Source organism: Oncorhynchus keta, chromosome 1, assembly GCF_023373465.1.
Source record: "Oncorhynchus keta strain PuntledgeMale-10-30-2019 chromosome 1, Oket_V2, whole genome shotgun sequence".
In the NCBI taxonomy this organism is placed as follows: Eukaryota; Metazoa; Chordata; class Actinopteri; order Salmoniformes; family Salmonidae; genus Oncorhynchus; species Oncorhynchus keta.
Window position 1 is genome coordinate 8,363,951 of NC_068421.1, and position 18,599 is coordinate 8,382,549.

An 18,599-nucleotide genomic window follows, 5' to 3' on the forward strand; every position below is an offset into this window, starting at 1 on the left:
TTACTCTACACCTGTTGTTACTCTACACCTGTTGTTACTCTACACCTGTTGTTACTCTACACCTGTTGTTGCTCTACACCTGTTGTTACTCTACACCTGTCGTTACTCTACACCTGTCGTTACTCTACACCTGTCGTTGCTCTACACCTGTCGTTGCTCTACACCTGTCGTTACTCTACACCTGTTGTTGCTCTACACCTGTTGTTACTCTACACCTGTTGTTGCTCTACACCTGTTGTTACTCTACACCTGTTGTTGCTCTACACCTGTCGTTGCTCTACACCTGTCGTTACTCTACACCTGTCGTTGCTCTACACCTGTTGTTACTCTACACCTGTTGTTACTCTACACCTGTCGTTGCTCTACACCTGTCGTTACTCTACACCTGTTGTTGCTCTACACCTGTTGTTACTCTACACCTGTTGTTACTCTACACCTGTTGTTGCTCTACACCTGTCGTTGCTCTACACCTGTCGCTACTCTACAGCTGTTGTTGCTCTACACCTGTCGTTACTCTACACCTGTCGTTACTCTACACCTGTTGTTACTCTACACCTGTCGTTGCTCTACACCTGTCGTTACTCTACACCTGTTGTTACTCTACACCTGTTGTTGCTCTACACCTGTTGTTACTCTACACCTGTTGTTGCTCTACACCTGTTGTTACTCTACACCTGTTGTTACTCTACACCTGTTGTTACTCTACACCTGTTGTATTCGACGCGTGAGAACAATGAAATGTGGTAATTGTGATGGTAGCCATTTTGACGAAACCTAAAAAGATAAACCTCCACACGTGGTACCATTGAAAGGCCCAGAATGTCCTCTCAAAGGTACAACAGGACCTGACACAGTGGCTTGCCTACCAAACACTAATTTCCATTAGAGAAGATGAATAGCAGGCTCTCAGGAGGATATAACAGTATTGTGTTATTTGATAAGATCAGGTATTGACTTTAGAGAGAGAGAGCCAGGTCCCAAGGTGCCCTCTGAACCACAGTCTGCTAGGCTACGTTCCAAATCAATCCCTACCCCCTAGACATTAACCCCTAGACACTACCCCCTAGACATTAACCCCTAGACACTACCCCCTAGACACTACCCCCTAGACATTAACCCCTAGATACTACCCCCTAGACACTACCCCCTATATACTACCCCCTAGAAACTACACCCTATATACTACCCCCTAATAACTACCCCTCTGTTCCACAGTTTATAACCTCTAAACCCCTCTGTTCCACAGTTTATAACCTCTAAACCCCTCTGTTCCACAGTTTATAACCTCTAAACGCCTCAGTTCCACAGTTTATAACCTCTAAACCCCTCTGTTCCACAGTAACACAGTTTATAACCTCTAAACCCCTCTGTTCCACAGTAACAGTTTATAACCTCTAAACCCCTCTGTTCCACAGTTTATAACCTCTAAACCCCTCTGTTCCACAGTTTATAACCTCTAAACCCCTCTGTTCCACAGTAACACAGTTTATAGCCTCTAAACCCCTCTGTTCCACAGTAACAGTTTATAACCTCTAAACCCCTCTGTTTATAACCTCTAAACCCCTCTGTTGCACAGTTTATAACCTCTAAACCCCTCTGTTTATAACCTCTAACTCCCTCTGTTTATAACCTCTAAACCCCTCTGTTCCACAGTAACACAGTTTATAACCTCTAAACCCCTCTGTTCTACAGTAACACAGTTTATAACCTCTAAACCCCTCTGTTCCACAGTTTATAACCTCTAAACCCCTCTGTTCCACAGTAACACAGTTTATAACCTCTAAACCCCTCTGTTCCACAGTAACAGTTTATAACCTCTAAACCCCTCTGTTCCACAGTTTATAACCTCTAAACCCCTCTGTTCCACAGTTTATAACCTCTAAACCCCTCTGTTCCAGTTTATAACCTCTAAACCCCTCTGTTACACAGTTTATAACCTCTAAACCCCTCTGTTACACAGTTTATAACCTCTAAACCCCTCTGTTCCACAGTTTATAACCTCTAAACCCCTCTGTTTATCATCTTTAAACCCCTCTGTTTATAACCTCTAAACCCCTGTTTATAACCTCTAAACCCGTTTATAATCTATAAACCCCTCTGTTCCACAGTAATGGTTATGAGCAGCTTCATGGCACCAGCTAAACCAGACCAGACTAAACTTCTAGAGGCCTTATACGATTGTTTTTATTGACAACAGTTTTTTTATTGACAAAAGTTTTTTATATTTTTTATTGACAACAGTGAGTGAACACTTACTCCGTAATACCTGGCTGTACTCACCGGCATTAACCCCTACTAAACGAATGAGAAGAAAAAGTCCTCGAAGAGCATCTAATGACCCTGAGTGGTTATGTATGATAACGTTGGTAAAATCAGACTAGCTCCCTGCTGCCACCTGGTGTTTAAAGTATGACAACAGTTTGTGACAGCCTAAAACATAGAACTGCTGGCCCATGTTGACTCCAATCCTTCCCACAGTTGTGTCAAGTTGGCTGGATGTCCTTGGGGGGGTTCATTCTTGATTCAAACAGGAAACTGTGGAGCGTGGAGCGACGTTGCAGTTCTTGACACAAACCGGTGCGCCTGGCATCTACTACCATTCTCCGTTCAAAGACACTTAAATATTTTGTCTTGGCCCATTCACCCTTTGACAGGCACACATACACAATCCATGTCTCAATTATCTCAAGGCTTAAAAATCCTTCCTTCCCCGCCATGTTGACCTCCTCCATGCCCAGGGACTTGACCAGACACGCCCGATGATGGCTGAACTGGTCAAAGGTGTGCTTCCCATGATACCTTCCTGTTCCACTCTGACCTATGGGGTTAAGAGGTCGCAGGGCTAGGGTCAGATGAGGGGGCAAAGGGTCATGTGACTCGTTGTGAAGGATTATGTTTATTAATATTTATAATATTTATTATTATGTTAGCTGCATGATGGTCTAGCAGCACTTCTCCAACTCCCAAGGTCACGCTACCTTTCTACTCAGTCCCAATGTCACGCTACCTTTCAACTCAGTCCCAAGGTCACGCTACCCTTCAACTCAGTCCCAAGGTCACACAACGCTACAACTCAGCCCCAAGGACACGCTACCCTTCAACTCAGTCCCAAGGACACGCTACCCTCCAACTCAGTCCCAAAGACACGCTACCCTCCAACTCAGTCCCAAGGACACACTACCCTCCAACTCAGTCCCAAAGACACACTACCCTCCAACTCAGTCCCAAAGACACACTACCCTCCAACTCAGTCCCAAAGAAAAGCCTAGCAACGTTGCAGTTCTTGACACAAACCGGCGCGCTTGGCACCTACTACCATTCTCTGCTCAAAGGCACTTAAATCTTTTGTCTTGCCCATTCCGCCCTCTGAATGGCACAAATACACAATCCATGTCTCAATTATCTCAAAGCTTAAAAATCCTTCTTCAACCAGGTCTCCTCCTCTTCATCTACACTGATTGAAGTGGATTTTTAACAGGTGACATCAATAAGGGGTCATAGTTTTCACCTGGATTCACCTGGTCAGTCTGTGTTATGGAAAGAGCAGGTGTTCCTAATGTTTTGTACACTCAGTCTATATCGTATGGTATGTCTGTCCCAAATGGTATCCTATTTTCTGTATATGTAGTGCCAACTACCACCACCATCCACTTTAAAAGGAAAGAGGCAACGACATTTCTCTAACACTGGGGCATATGCCCCAACGTTTTATGTGTGCGGAACATTAAGGCTTTCTCTAAAAACCTGGTTTTTCAATACAGTAGTTAATTGATTAGCCTACTTCATATTTTTAACTGTAGTTAAGTGAGAGAAGCTCATGAATAGTATTATATGTCGTTAAAAAAAAAAAAGTAAAACATTAATTTGATACAAATTCAAACAACAGAAGTATTTTTTTAAATGAAGACATGGAAGGTACAGACTAAAGAAACTCACATAATACCTTGACAATAATGCATTGGTGTCTATACTCTTTCCCAAAATTACCAGTTTTTCCTGAGAAAGGTAGGAATATTTCCGGTAGGAAGATTCCCGGAATCATAATGGAAGAAGCAAGAAATCAGAAATCCTCCAGGAGGGATTTCAGGAAGGGAATTTGGGGGAAAGTTACCGGAATGTGCAACCCTAACCCTAACTCGGAAAGTATTCAGACCCCTTCACTTTTAATACGATACAGCCTTGTTCTAAAATGGAATTAAATCATTTCCCCCTCATCAATCTACACACAATAGCCCATAATGACAACACGAAAGCAGGTTTTTACAAAAAAATTGCAAATGTATTAAAAATAAAACAGAAATACCATAAGTATTCAGACCCTTTGTTATGAGACTCGAAATGTAGCTGCATCCTGTTTCCATTGATCATCCTTGAGATGTTTCTACATGTTTCTACTTGATTGGAGTCCAAATTCAATTGATTGGACATGATTTGAAAGGCACACACCTGTCTATGTAAAAAGGTCCTACAGTTGGCAGTGAATGTCAGAGCAAAAACCAAGTCATGAGGTCGAAGGAATTGTGTCGAGGCACAGATCTGGGGAAGGGCACCGAAATATTTCTGCAGCATTGACGTTCCCCAAGAACACAGTGGCCTCCATCATTCTTAAATGGAAGTTTGGAACCATCAAGGCTCTTCCTAGAGCTGGCCGTCCGGCCAAACTGAACAATCGGGAGAAGGGACTTGGTCAGAGGTGACCAAGAACGTGATAGTCAGAGTTCACTCTGACAGCAGTCAACCAATCAGGCCTTTATGATAGAGTGGCCAGATGGAAGCCACTCCTCAGTAAAAGGCACATGACAGCCCGCTTGGAGTTTGTCAAAAGGCACCTGAAGGACACTCAGACCATGAGAAACTAGATTATCTGGTCTGAGGAAACCAACATTGAACTCTTTAGCCTGAATTTGGCCTGAATGCCAAGCGTCACAGGAGGAAACCTGGTACAATACCTACGGTGAAGCATGGTGGTGGCGGCATCATGCTGTGTTTTTCAGCAGCAGGGACTGAGAGATCGAGGGAAAACTGAATGGAGAGCAAAGCACAGAGAGATCCTTGATGAAAACCTGCTCCAGAGCACTCAGGACCTCAGACTGGGGTGAAGGTTCACCGTCCAACAAGACAACGACCCTAAGCACACAGCCAAAAGAACGCAGGAGAAGCTTCAGGACAAGTCGCTGAATGTCCTTGATTGGCCCAGCCAGAGCCCGGACTTGAACCCAATCGAACATCTCTGGAGAGACCTGAAAATAGCTGTGCAGCAATGCTCCCCATCCAACCTGACAGAGCTTGAGAGGATCTGCAGAGAAGAATGGGAGAAACTCCCCAAATACAGGTGTGCCAAACTTGTAGAGTCATATGCAAGAAGACTAGAGGCTGTAATCGCTGCCAAAGGTACTGAGTAAAGGGTCTGAATACTTCTGTAAATGTGATATTCCAGTGTTTTTTTATACATTTGTAACAAATTAAAAACCAGTTTTTGCTTTGTCATTATGGGGTATTATGTGTAGATTGATGAGGGAATATGTAATACATTTTAGAATAAGGCTGTAACGTAACAAAATGTGGAAAAAGTTAAGGAGTCTGAAACATTCTGAATGCACTGTATGTCTGCTGTACAGACACATACAACAACGTCAGGAGGGTGATGGAGAGAACGGAGAGAGAGAGGGGAGTGAGGGGAGAGAGAGAGAAAACGGAGAGAAGGAGAAAGGACAGAGAAAAGGAGAGAGAGGACAGAGAGAAGGAGAGAGGACAGAGAAGGAGAAAGAGGGAGAGAGGAGAGAGAGAGAGAACAGAGAGAACGAGAGAGAGGACAGAGAGAGAGAACAGAGAGAAGGAGAGAGAGAGGAGAGAGGAGAGAGAGGACAGAGGAGAGGACAGAGAGGAAAGAGGAGAGGAGAGAGACCTGAGAGAAGGAGAGAGAGAGAGAGAGAGAGAACAGAGAGAAGGAGAGAGGAGAGAGAGGAGAGAGAGAGAGACCTGAGAGAGAGAGAGGAGAGAGAGAGAGAGAGAGAGGACAGAGAGGAGAGAGGAGAGAGAGGAGAGAGAGAGACCTGAGAGAGAGAGAGAGAGAGAGGAGAGAGAGGACAGAGAGAAGGAGAGAGGACAGAGAGAGAGAGAGAACAGAGAGAAGGAGAGAGGAGAGAGAGGAGAGAGAGAGACCTGAGAGAGAGAGAGGAGAGAGACCTGAGAGAGAGAGAGAGAGAGAGAGAGAGAGAGAGAGGACAGAGAGAAGGAGAGAGGGGACAGAGAGAGAGGACAGAGAGAAGGAGAGAGAGGGGAGAGAGGAGAGAGAGAGAGGACAGAGAGAAGGAGAGAGAGGGGAGAGAGGAGAGAGAGGGGAGAGAGGAGAGAGAGGACAGAGAGGAAAGAGGAGAGGAGAGAGACCTGAGAGAGAGAGAGAGAGAGAGAGAGAGAGAGAGAGAGAGAGAGAACAGAGAGAGGAGAGAGAGAGAGAGAGGAGAGAGAGAGAGAGAGAGAGAGAGAGAGAGGGGAGAGAAGGAGAGAGAAGGAGAGAGAGGGGAGAGAGAACAGAGAGAAGGAGAGAGATAAGATGCAACAATAATCACATAATGACTAGACATTAATGTGTTAATACCACTGTCCATGGTGTCTCTACTCTTTCCCAAAATTACCAGGTTTTCCTGAGAAAGGTAGGAAGATTCCCGGAATCGTAAGGGAAGAAACAGGAAATCCGAAATCCTCCAGTAGGGATTTCTGGAATACCGGTAGATTTTGGGGAAGTTACCAAAATGTGCAACCTTAACTTCACTGTGTCTATCCATCAATCACAAACAGGTGCAGCTGACGCCGGCCGCTAGTATTAGAATCACAGTCAGGGCGACCAGGAGTCCCAGAGCCACAATGGACGCCGTGACGGCCCAGATGTATGTGCCCTTGGAGAAGTCAACCAGTGGGGTCCTCATGGCCAGCCTGACCCTGCGAACCTTCTGGTGGTTCTGGGGTGGATACCGCACCATGTGGACCTCCTCCATGCCCAGGGACTTGACCAGACACGCCCGATGATGGCTGAACTGGTCAAAGGTGTGCTTCCCATGATACCTTCCTGTTCCACTCTGACCTGTGGAATGGGGTTAGAGATGTTAGATGTTATGATGTTCAAGTTTCCCAGGTTTACCGGAAATCCCTGTTGGAAGATTCCCGGAATCAGGAGGGACTAAACAGGAAATCCAGGAATCTTCCAACCAGGATTTCGGGCAAACTAGGAACATTTGGTAAAGTTGCTGGAATTTTTCAACCATGGTCCAAATTCAAGGATTACCCTATGTTGGCTACTGTATACCGCTTTCCATTCCAGCAAACCTTTTTTATTATTGTTAGCATATATGTGAAAGCAGTCAGGTGGCTCTCTGATTCAGAGGGGTTGGGGGTTAAATGCGGAAGACACATTTTGGTTGAATGCATTCAGTTGTGCAACTGACTAGGCATCCCCTTTCCAATAAAAGACAGATCAAATTTTTCAGGTTCTTTGACAATCTTTAAACAAACAAAGATAAATCATAGATTGGCTGTTAGATTTGAATGAAATTATAGATTAAAACGGAAGATCAGAAAAAAACACATCTAGCAAGCAAACAGCAGCCCGCCAAAATCAGTGGCTCGTCGTCATTACAGAGGATCGGTGATGGCAAGCTGACACCGCTAACAACAGTCAGGAGGGGCTTACACCACCAGGGTTGTGAGTTTAGTTACAGTGTCGGACACACAAAAGACATTAGACATTATTCTGAAGCCAGGGGAACCAGACACAGGCACAGGGACATGTCTTTCGTTGAATGTACGTCGGCCAATACAGGTTAAGACTAGCTAGCGCCAGATTTGCCAAAGTCTCCAACAGGTGCAGTTCAAGCCACCAGCAATTAGCAGGATGGCAGTCAAGGTGACCAAGAGACCGAAAGCAAAGATGGTGGCCGTCACGGCCCAGATGTAGGTTTTCCTAGAGAAGTCGACCAGTGGGGTCCTCATGGCCAGCCTGACCCTGCGAGCCTTCTGGCGGTTCTGGGGTGGGTACCGCACCATGTTGATCTCCTCCATGCCCAGGGACTTGACCAGACACGCCCGATGATGGCTGAACTGGTCAAAGGTGTGCTTCCCATGATACCTTCCTGTTCCACTCTGACCTGTGGGGTTCAGAGGTCACAGGGCTAGGGTCAGATGAGGGGTCAAAGGGTCATGGGACTTGTTAAGGATTAGATGTTAGCTGCATGACGCTCTAGCAGCACTTCTTCAACTCAGTCCAGAGGACACGCTACCCTTCATCTCAGTCCCAAAAACACGCTACCCTTCAACTCAGTCCCAAGAACACGCTACCCTTCAACTCAGTCCCAAGGACACACTACCCTTCATCTCAGTCCCAAGAACACGCTACCCTTCAACTCAGTCCCAAGGACACTCTACCCTCCGACTCAGTCCCAAGGACACTCTACCCTCCGACTCAGTCCCAAGGACACTCTACCCTCCGACTCAGTCCCAAGGACCCTCTACCCTCCGACTCAGTCCCAAGGACACTCTACCCTCCGACTCAGTCCCAAGGACACTCTACCCTCCGACTCAGTCCCAAGGACACTCTACCCTCCGACTCAGTCCCAAGGACACTCTACCCTCCGACTCAGTCCCAAGGACACTCTACCCTCCGACTCAGTCCCAAGGACACTCTACCCTCCGACTCAGTCCCAAGGACACTCTACCCTCCGACTCAGTCCCAAGGACGCTACTATATGGATTATCTCTGTGGTAACTGGTCTCCTAAAGAGGACTCTATATGGATTATCTCTATGGTAACTTGTCTCCTAAAGAGGACTCTATATAGATTATCTCTGTGGTAACTGGTCTCCTAAAGAGGATCTCTATATGGATTATCTCTGTGGTAACTTGTCCCCTAAAGAGGACTCTATATAGATTATCTCTATGGTAACTTGTCTCCTAAAGAGGACTCTCTATATAGATTATCTCTGTGGTAACTTGTCCCCTAAAGAGGACTCTATATAGATTATCTCTATGGTAACTTGTCCCCTAAAAAGGATCTCTATATAGATTATCTCTGTGGTAACTTGTCCCCTAAACAGGACTCTATATGGATTATCTCTGTGGTAACTTGTCCCCTAAAGAGGACTCTATATGGATTATCTCTGTGGTAACTTGTCCCCTAAAGAGGATCTCTATATGGATTATCTCTGTGGTAACTGGTCTCCTATAGAGGACTCTATATGGATTATCTCTGTGGTAACTTGTCCCCTAAAGAGGACTCTATATGGATTATCTCTATGGTAACTTGTCCCCTAAAGAGGACTCTATATGGATTAGCTCTGTGGTAACTTGTCCCCTAAAGAGGACTCTATATAGATTATCTCTGTGGTAACTGGTCTCCTAAAGAGGATCTCTATATGGATTATCTCTGTGGTAACTTGTCCCCTAAAGAGGACTCTATATGGATTATCTCTGTGGTAACTTGTCCCCTAAAGAGGATCTCTATATGGATTATCTCTGTGGTAACTGGTCTCCTAAAGAGGACTCTATATGGATTATCTCTGTGGTAACTTGTCTTCTAAAGAGGACTCTATATAGATTATCTCTGTGGTAACTTGTCCCCTAAAGAGGACTCTATATGGATTATCTCTGTGGTAACTTGTCTTCTAAAGAGGACTCTATATAGATTATCTCTGTGGTAACTTGTCCCCTAAAGAGGACTCTATATGGATTATCTCTGTGGTAACTTGTCCTCTAAAGAGGATCTATATATAGATTATCTCTGTGGTAACTTGTCCCCTAAAGAGGATCTCTATATAGATTATCTCTATGGTAACTTGTCTCCTAAAGAGGACTCTATATGGATTATCTCTGTGGTAACTTGTCTTCTAAAGAGGACTCTATATAGATTATCTCTGTGGTAACTTGTCCCCTAAAGAGGACTCTATATGGATTATCTCTGTGGTAACTTGTCCTCTAAAGAGGATCTATATATAGATTATCTCTGTGGTAACTTGTCCCCTAAAGAGGATCTCTATATAGATTATCTCTGTGGTAACTTGTCCGCTAAAGAGGATCTCTATATGGATTATCTCTGTGGTAACTTGTCCCCTAAAGAGGATCTCTATATGGATTATCTCTGTGGTAACTTGTCCCCTAAAGAGGACTCTATATGGATTATCTCTGTGGTAACTTGTCTCCTAAAGAGGATCTCTATATAGATTATCTCTGTGGTAACTTGTCCCCTAAAGAGGATCTCTATATGGATTATCTCTGTGGTAACTTGTCTCCTAAAGTGGATCTCTATATGGATTATCTCTGTGGTAACTTGTCCCCTAAAGAGGATCTCTATATAGATTATCTCTGTGGTAACTTGTCCCCTAAAGAGGATCTCTATATAGATTATCTCTGTGGTAACTTGTCCCCTAAAGAGGACTCTATATAGATTATCTCTGTGGTAACTTGTCCGCTAAAGAGGACTCTATATAGATTATCTCTGTGGTAACTTCTGTAGCTCAGTTGGTAGAGCATGGCGCTTGTAACGCCAGGGTAGTGGGTTCGATCCCCGGGACCACCCATACGTAGAATGTATGCACACATGACTGTAAGTCGCTTTGGATAAAAGCGTCTGCTAAATGGCATATATTAACTTGTCCGCTAAAGAGGACTCTATATGGATGTATTATTTCTGTGTATTGTAGATGGACAGGGTGAACTCTGAATTACTCAAAGGGGGTTTATGTTCCTCTCAGAAATGATATCTTATTTACATCTGTCTCACCCCCTCATCACACCAGCCTTTAGATGCTGTCTCACCCCTCATCACACCAGCCTTTAGATGCTGTCTCACCCCTCATCACACCAGCCTTTAGATGCTGTCTCACCCCTCATCACACCAGCCTTTAGATGCTGTCTCACCCCCTCATCACACCAGCCTTTAGATGCTGTCTCACCCCTCATCACACCAGCCTTTAGATGCTGTCTCACCCCCTCATCACACCAGCCTTTAGACGCTGTCTCACCCTCATCACACCAGCCTTTAGATGCTGTCTCACCCCCTCATCACACCAGCCTTTAGATGCTGTCTCAGCCCCCTCATCACACCAGCCTTTAGATGCTGTCTCACCCCTCATCACACCAGCCTTTAGATGCTGTCTCACCTCCTCACCACACCAGCCTTTAGATGCTGTCTCACCCCCTCATCACACCAGCCTTTAGATGCTGTCTCACCCCCTCATCACACCAGCCTTTAGATGCTGTCTCAGCCCCTCATCACACCAGCCTTTAGATGCTGTCTCACCCCCCTCATCACACCAGCCTTTAGATGCTGTCTCACCCCCTCATCACACCAGCCTTTAGATGCTGTCTCACCCCTCATCACACCAGCCTTTAGATGCTGTCTCACCCCCTCATCACACCAGCCTTTAGATGCTGTCTCACCCCTCATCACACCAGCCTTTAGATGCTGTCTCACCCCTCATCACACCAGCCTTTAGATGCTGTCTCACCCCTCATCACACCAGCCTTTAGATGCTGTCTCACCCCCTCATCACACCAGCCTTTAGATGCTGTCTCACCCCTCATCACACCAGCCTTTAGATGCTGTCTCACCCCCTCATCACACCAGCCTTTAGATGCTGTCTCAGCCCCCTCATCACACCAGCCTTTAGATGCTGTCTCACCCCCTCATCACACCAGCCTTTAGATGCTGTCTCACCCCTCACCACACCAGCCTTTAGATGCTGTCTCACCCTCATCACACCAGCCTTTAGATGCTGTCTCACCCTCATCACACCAGCCTTTAGATGCTGTCTCAGCCCCCTCATCACACCAGCCTTTAGATGCTGTCTCACCCCCTCATCACACCAGCCTTTAGATGCTGTCTCACCCCCTCATCACACCAGCCTTTAGATGCTGTCTCACCCCCTCATCACACCAGCCTTTAGATGCTGTCTCACCCCCTCATCACACCAGCCTTTAGATGCTGTCTCACCCCCTCATCACACCAGCCTTTAGATGCTGTCTCACCCCCTCATCACACCAGCCTTTAGATGCTGTCTCACCCCCTCATCACACCAGCCTTTAGATGCTGTCTCACCCCCTCATCACACCAGCCTTTAGATGCTGTCTCACCCCCTCATCACACCAGCCTTTAGATGCTGTCTCACCCCCTCTCACCAGCCTTTAGATGCTGTCTCATCATCACACCAGCCTTTAGATGCTGTCTCACCCCTCATCACACCAGCCTTTAGATGCTGTCTCACCCCTCATCACACCAGCCTTTAGATGCTGTCTCACCTCATCACACCAGCCTTTAGATGCTGTCTCACCCCTCATCACACCAGCCTTTAGATGCTGTCTCACCCCCTCATCACACCAGCCTTTAGATGCTGTCTCACCCCCTCATCACACCAGCCTTTAGATGCTGTCTCACCCCCTCATCACACCAGCCTTTAGATGCTGTCTCACCCCCTCATCACACCAGCCTTTAGATGCTGTCTCACCCCTCATCACACCAGCCTTTAGATGCTGTCTCATCACACCAGCCTTTAGATGCTGTCTCACCCCCTCATCACACCAGCCTTTAGATGCTGTCTCACCCCTCATCACACCAGCCTTTAGATGCTGTCTCACCCCTCATCACACCAGCCTTTAGATGCTGTCTCACCCCCTCATCACACCAGCCTTTAGATGCTGTCTCACCCCCTCATCACACCAGCCTTTAGATGCTGTCTCACCCCCTCATCACACCAGCCTTTAGATTGTCTCACCCCCTCATCACACCAGCCTTTAGATGCTGTCTCACCCCCTCATCACACCAGCCTTTAGATGCTGTCTCACCCCCTCATCACACCAGCCTTTAGATGCTGTCTCACCCCCTCATCACACCAGCCTTTAGATGCTGTCTCACCCCCTCATCACACCAGCCTTTAGATGCTGTCTCACCCCCTCATCACACCAGCCTTTAGATGCTGTCTCACCCCTCATCACACCAGCCTTTAGATGCTGTCTCACCCCCCTCATCACACCAGCCTTTAGATGCTGTCTCACCCCCTCATCACACCAGCCTTTAGATGCTGTCTCACCCCCTCATCACACCAGCCTTTAGATGCTGTCTCACCCTCATCACACCAGCCTTTAGATGCTGTCTCACCCCTCATCACACCAGCCTTTAGATGCTGTCTCACCCCCTCATCACACCAGCCTTTAGATGCTGTCTCACCCCTCATCACACCAGCCTTTAGATGCTGTCTCACCCCCTCATCACACCAGCCTTTAGATGCTGTCTCACCCCCTCATCACACCAGCCTTTAGATGCTGTCTCACCCCTCATCACACCAGCCTTTAGATGCTGTCTCACCCCTCATCACACCAGCCTTTAGATGCTGTCTCACCCCCTCATCACACCAGCCTTTAGATGCTGTCTCACCCCCTCATCACACCAGCCTTTAGATGCTGTCTCACCCCCTCATCACACCAGCCTTTAGATGCTGTCTCACCCCCTCATCACACCAGCCTTTAGATGCTGTCTCACCCCCTCATCACACCAGCCTTTAGATGCTGTCTCACCCCTCATCACACCAGCCTTTAGATGCTGTCTCACCCCTCATCACACCAGCCTTTAGATGCTGTCTCACCCTCATCACACCAGCCTTTAGATGCTGTCTCACCCCTCATCACACCAGCCTTTAGACCAGCCTTTGCTGTCTCACCCCTCATCACACCAGCCTTTAGATGCTGTCTCACCCCCTCATCACACCAGCCTTTAAATGCTGTCTCACCCCCTCATCACACCAGCCTTTAGATGCTGTCTCACCCCCTCATCACACCAGCCTTTAGATGCTGTCTCACCCCCTCATCACACCAGCCTTTAGATGCTGTCTCACCCCCTCATCACACCAGCCTTTAGATGCTGTCTCACCCCCTCATCACACCAGCCTTTAGATGCTGTCTCACCCCCTCATCACACCAGCCTTTAGATGCTGTCTCACCCCCTCATCACACCAGCCTTTAGATGCTGTCTCACCCCTCATCACACCAGCCTTTAGATGCTGTCTCACCCCTCATCACACCAGCCTTTAGATGCTGTCTCACCCCCTCATCACACCAGCCTTTAGATGCTGTCTCACCCCCTCATCACACCAGCCTTTAGATGCTGTCTCACCCCCTCATCACACCAGCCTTTAGATGCTGTCTCAGCCCCTCATCACACCAGCCTTTAGATGCTGTCTCAGCCCCCTCATCACACCAGCCTTTAGATGCTGTCTCACCCCCTCATCACACCAGCCTTTAGATGCTGTCTCACCCCCTCATCACACCAGCCTTTAGATGCTGTCTCAGCCCCCTCATCACACCAGCCTTTAGATGCTGTCTCACCCTGTGGAGATTGTTGGGCCTGGGGGTGTTTAGGTTACTGTAAACTTGGTGTTGTTTGATTGGTCAATGGTGGTTGGTTTTGGGTTGAGAAGGTTCCACCTTCAGATGTTCTACGGGTAATGACATGCATTGGTTCTCTCTCTTATCCTGTATCCAGTCCATGGAGGAAGGTTGTATGATCAATTCTCATTTCCTAGAATTCTAGGCCTCTGGCCTAGTGAGTGTCTCGTTGTTCATGCTTTGTCCTATAAGTTAACTTTAGGATCTGTGTGGTTGGAATAATGCCCTTAATAATGCGTGTTAATGTTTGTAACTTAAGCTTCATGCCTGGTATGTTAATCCATTCATTGTTCAATGTTAATTAACCATCTGCCTTGGATATAGACAATTATCAGACCCAATCTTGTTAGTCAACGTCAACTCATTGTCTAATGCTTGCTTGTATATTTGAATTATCTTTATAGAGTCATATAAACATTTGAATAGGTTAATTGCTTAGTCTTTGTTACGGGTTTTATGTGACGTACATCTGTATATACTGTATATACACATACTACTGCTCACTACAGTCAGAGGGTGAATTTAGACACAATTTGTCTACTGCAGGCAAGTCACCATTGGACTGTCGTAGGCATGACTACTTTAGTGGCTATGTGTGGTCGGGCCGGCAGTGGCATGCCATCATATCAGCTGCTGTCAGGCTAGCGTGCCAACCAACAGTATATTCACCAGAGGTCCGGCTAGCGTGCCAACCAACAGTATATTCACCAGAGGTCCGGCTAGCGTGCCAACCAACAGTATATTCACCAGAGGTCCGGCTAGCGTGCCAACCACCAGTATATTCACCAGAGGTCCGGCTAGCGTGCCAACCAACAGTATATTCACCACAGGTCCGGCCAGCGTGCCAACCAACAGTATATTCACCACAGGTCCGGCCAGCGTGCCAACCAACAGTATATTCACCAGAGGTCCGGCGAGCGTGCCAACCAACAGTATATTCACCAGAGGTCCGGCTAGCGTGCCAACCAACAGTATATTCACCAGAGGTCCGGCTAGCGTGCCAACCACCAGTATATTCACCAGAGGTCCGGCTAGCGTGCCAACCAACAGTATATTCACCACAGGTCCGGCCAGCGTGCCAACCAACAGTATATTCACCAGAGGTCCGGCTAGCGTGCCAACCAACAGTATATTCACCAGAGGTCCGGCTAGCGTGCCAACCACCAGTATATTCACCAGAGGTCCGGCTAGCGTGCCAACCAACAGTATATTCACCACAGGTCCGGCCAGCGTGCCAACCAACAGTATATTCACCAGAGGTCCGGCTAGCGTGCCAACCAACAGTATATTCACCAGAGGTCCGGTTAGGCCGTATCCTAAAGCCTGCCAGTATTATAAGACAGTTTTCTTACCTACACCCCCAAAGGGCAGAGAGTTGAGGGTGTAGTGCATAATAACGTCGTTGACTGTCACCCCGCCACTGGTAGTCTCAGCCAGCATTCGCTTTATCACCTTATGGATAGAGACAGAGACAGAGAGAGGGATGTCTTTTATCAGCCCCATCATATGTAAATACATACTGTACATACCCCAAAATAAGGACAATTGTTGTTGCCACAGTAACAGATGACCTCCTTACAGTATATAAACGACATTTTCAGCAGGAACTCAACTAAAAGTGACCCATGCCCAATCAGGTGTAATCCCCCACCGTGTCCTCCTGTTTTGGGGGGATTTCAGCCCTACTCCATAGCTTGCTCACTAGCTCCCTCCAGACCGTACCTTCTTGTTGGAGGAGAAGACGTAGAGCGCCAGGGGCTTCTCTCTCTCGTTGATGAAGTGGATGGCGTCATCTATGTCGCTGACGGTCACTATGGGCAACAGGGGCCCGAAGATCTCCTCCTGCATCAACCTAGCCTGGGGGGGCACGTCCTTCACAACCGTGGGGGCTGAGGGGTCAGGGGTCAAAGTTTTTTGACAGACACAACTATAGTTCTCAAGTGTTTCAGAAAGAATCCCGGCTGGAGGATTCTCAATTTGTACATTCTTAGTTTGAAGATTCCCAGTTAGAGCAATCCCAGTTGGGAGATTCCTGGAATCAAGAGAGCCGAAGCCGGGAGGGAATCCTCCAACTGAGCCACACTTGGTCCCATGCAACGGCAGGGTTGTGGGTTTGATTCTCACGGGGGGACCAGTACAAATTCAATTGTATGCACTCACTACTCTGGATAAGAGCGTCTGCTAAATGACTAAAAATGTTTGTTTAGATTTTTTTTTTTTATGTAATTCTCCAATTTGAGATTTCTGAAAAACCTTGTAACTTTGGGAAAGGTACTGGGAATGTTGCAACCCAAGGGGAAATAGAGTAATATTAATACCCAAGTCTGCCCAACTACTAACTAAAGTGTCACCAAATATCTGTGAGCCCAATGAGACTGCGTACCAATGTAGCGCAGTGATGAGTCACTCTGGCCCCCTACTGTCGCCGTGTAGCCCTCCAGTAGAGTCATCAAGCGGTTGAAGTGGCGCTGGTTGATGATGCGGCCGTAGTCAGGGGAGGATTTGGGGTCAGGCCCATAAAACTCCTAGGATTAAGGAAAACAACGTGTGGATTAGATGCTAGCTAGAGAGTAAGGGGTTGCTACCTACAGTCAATCAGGGTCGGGGTCAATTCTGGAAGGGAATTTAAATCAAATTCATGAATTGGGAAGATTCTCATAGAAAACTATTTTATTTTACCTTTATTTTACTAGGCAAGTCAGTTAAGAACAAATTCTTATTTTCAATGACGGCCTAGGAACAGCGGGTTAACTGCCTGTTCAGGGGCAGAACAACAGATTTGTACCTTGTCAGCTTGGGGATTTGAACTTGCAACTTTTCGGTTACTAGTCCAACGCTCTAACCACTAGGCTACCCCGAATTGAACATCTGAATTGATACCATACTGTGTACATTAATATACAATGTAATAAGGTAGTAATCCATTGACAGAGCTATCATAGCATCCTTGCTAGCTAGCTACAGTAGAGATAGAGAGGACGTAAGAGACCAGTAGTGTCTGCCGGATGCCCTCCACCACTCTGTTCTGGATGCTGGGTTCACACAGGATGTAGTCTGGGGCGATGCACGTCTGACCACAGTTCACAAACTTCCCCCAAGTGATACGCCTGCGGGGGATGAACAAAACCAACACGAAGAGAAAAATGTAATGAAAAAAATATACCACAGACATCAAATCAATATGAATCTTTCGCATACACCTTGAACATTTTTCAGTTTCAAGCATTCTGATGATTTGTAAAAAGGAGCTAAGCATGCTGTTGTCTCGTTACATATAACGACTCTTTAGGGTTAAACAATTCTGGGGGAAAAATCCCCAAATCCCCTGGTTTTCCAGAAATCCTGGGTGGAGGGTTATATATTTCCTGCTTTTTCCCTTCTAACTCCGGGAATCTCTGGAAAGGGATTTCTGGAAAACCTTGGAGTTTTGGGAACGTTTTTTCAATTTTGCAACCCTATGACCCTTAAATCCTGCTCCTCACATCTTTCTCAACTTTCTACATCACCAACTGCCAAAACGTTAGCCACAATGCTAAGCTAACACACGTCAGTTGAAACTGCTTTGCTAGTCAAAGATGCTAACTAGCACAAAACTCCTTATCAAAAATGATAACTAGTACAAAACTCCCGATCAAAGATGCTAACTAGTACAAAACTCCTTATCAAATATGCTAACTAGTACAAAACTGCTTATCAATAATGCTAACTAGTACAAAACTCCTTATCAAAAATGCTAACTAGTACAAAACTCCCGATCAAAGATGCTAACTAGTACAAAACTCCTTATCAAAGATGCTAACTAGTACAAAACTGCTTATCAAGAATGCTAACTAGTACAAAACTCCTTATCAAGAATGCTAACTAGTACAAAACTCCTTATCAAGAATGCTAACTAGTACAAAACACCCTATCAAAGATGCTAACTAGTATAAAACTCCCTATCAAAGATGCTAACTAGTACAAAACTGCTTATCAAGAATGCTAACTAGTACAAAACTCCTTATCAAGAATGCTAACTAGTACAAAACTCCTTATCAAGAATGCTAACTAGTACAAAACTCCCTATCAAAGATGCTATCTAGTACAAAACTCCCTATCAAAGATGCTATCCAGTACAAAACTCCCTATCAAAGATGCTAACTGTTAAAGCTAGCTCACTATGTCATCTCCAGCTG

The 18,599-nt window shown here is 46.3% G+C and overlaps 1 protein-coding gene across 5 annotated transcripts in view; it reads right to left on the minus strand.

Annotated features, from left to right (window-relative positions):
- Nucleotides 1–2,295: 2,295 nt before the first annotated feature.
- The window catches only part of LOC118372471 (aldehyde dehydrogenase family 3 member A2-like), a 21,866-nt gene continuing 5,562 nt past the window's right edge, over nucleotides 2,296–18,599 (minus strand). For 3 of the 5 annotated variants that reach the window (XM_052488075.1, XM_052488025.1, XM_052488057.1), the window contains 5 exons: nucleotides 17,414–17,531; nucleotides 16,808–16,949; nucleotides 16,147–16,313; nucleotides 15,777–15,876; nucleotides 2,296–2,818 (listed from right to left, as the gene is read on the minus strand). In XM_052488075.1, coding sequence (XP_052344035.1) covers nucleotides 2,484–2,818; nucleotides 15,777–15,876; nucleotides 16,147–16,313; nucleotides 16,808–16,949; nucleotides 17,414–17,531 — 862 coding nt within the window. In that variant the 3' untranslated portion in view covers nucleotides 2,296–2,483. The other 2 variants (XM_052488169.1, XM_052488104.1) reach the window with 2 other exon arrangements.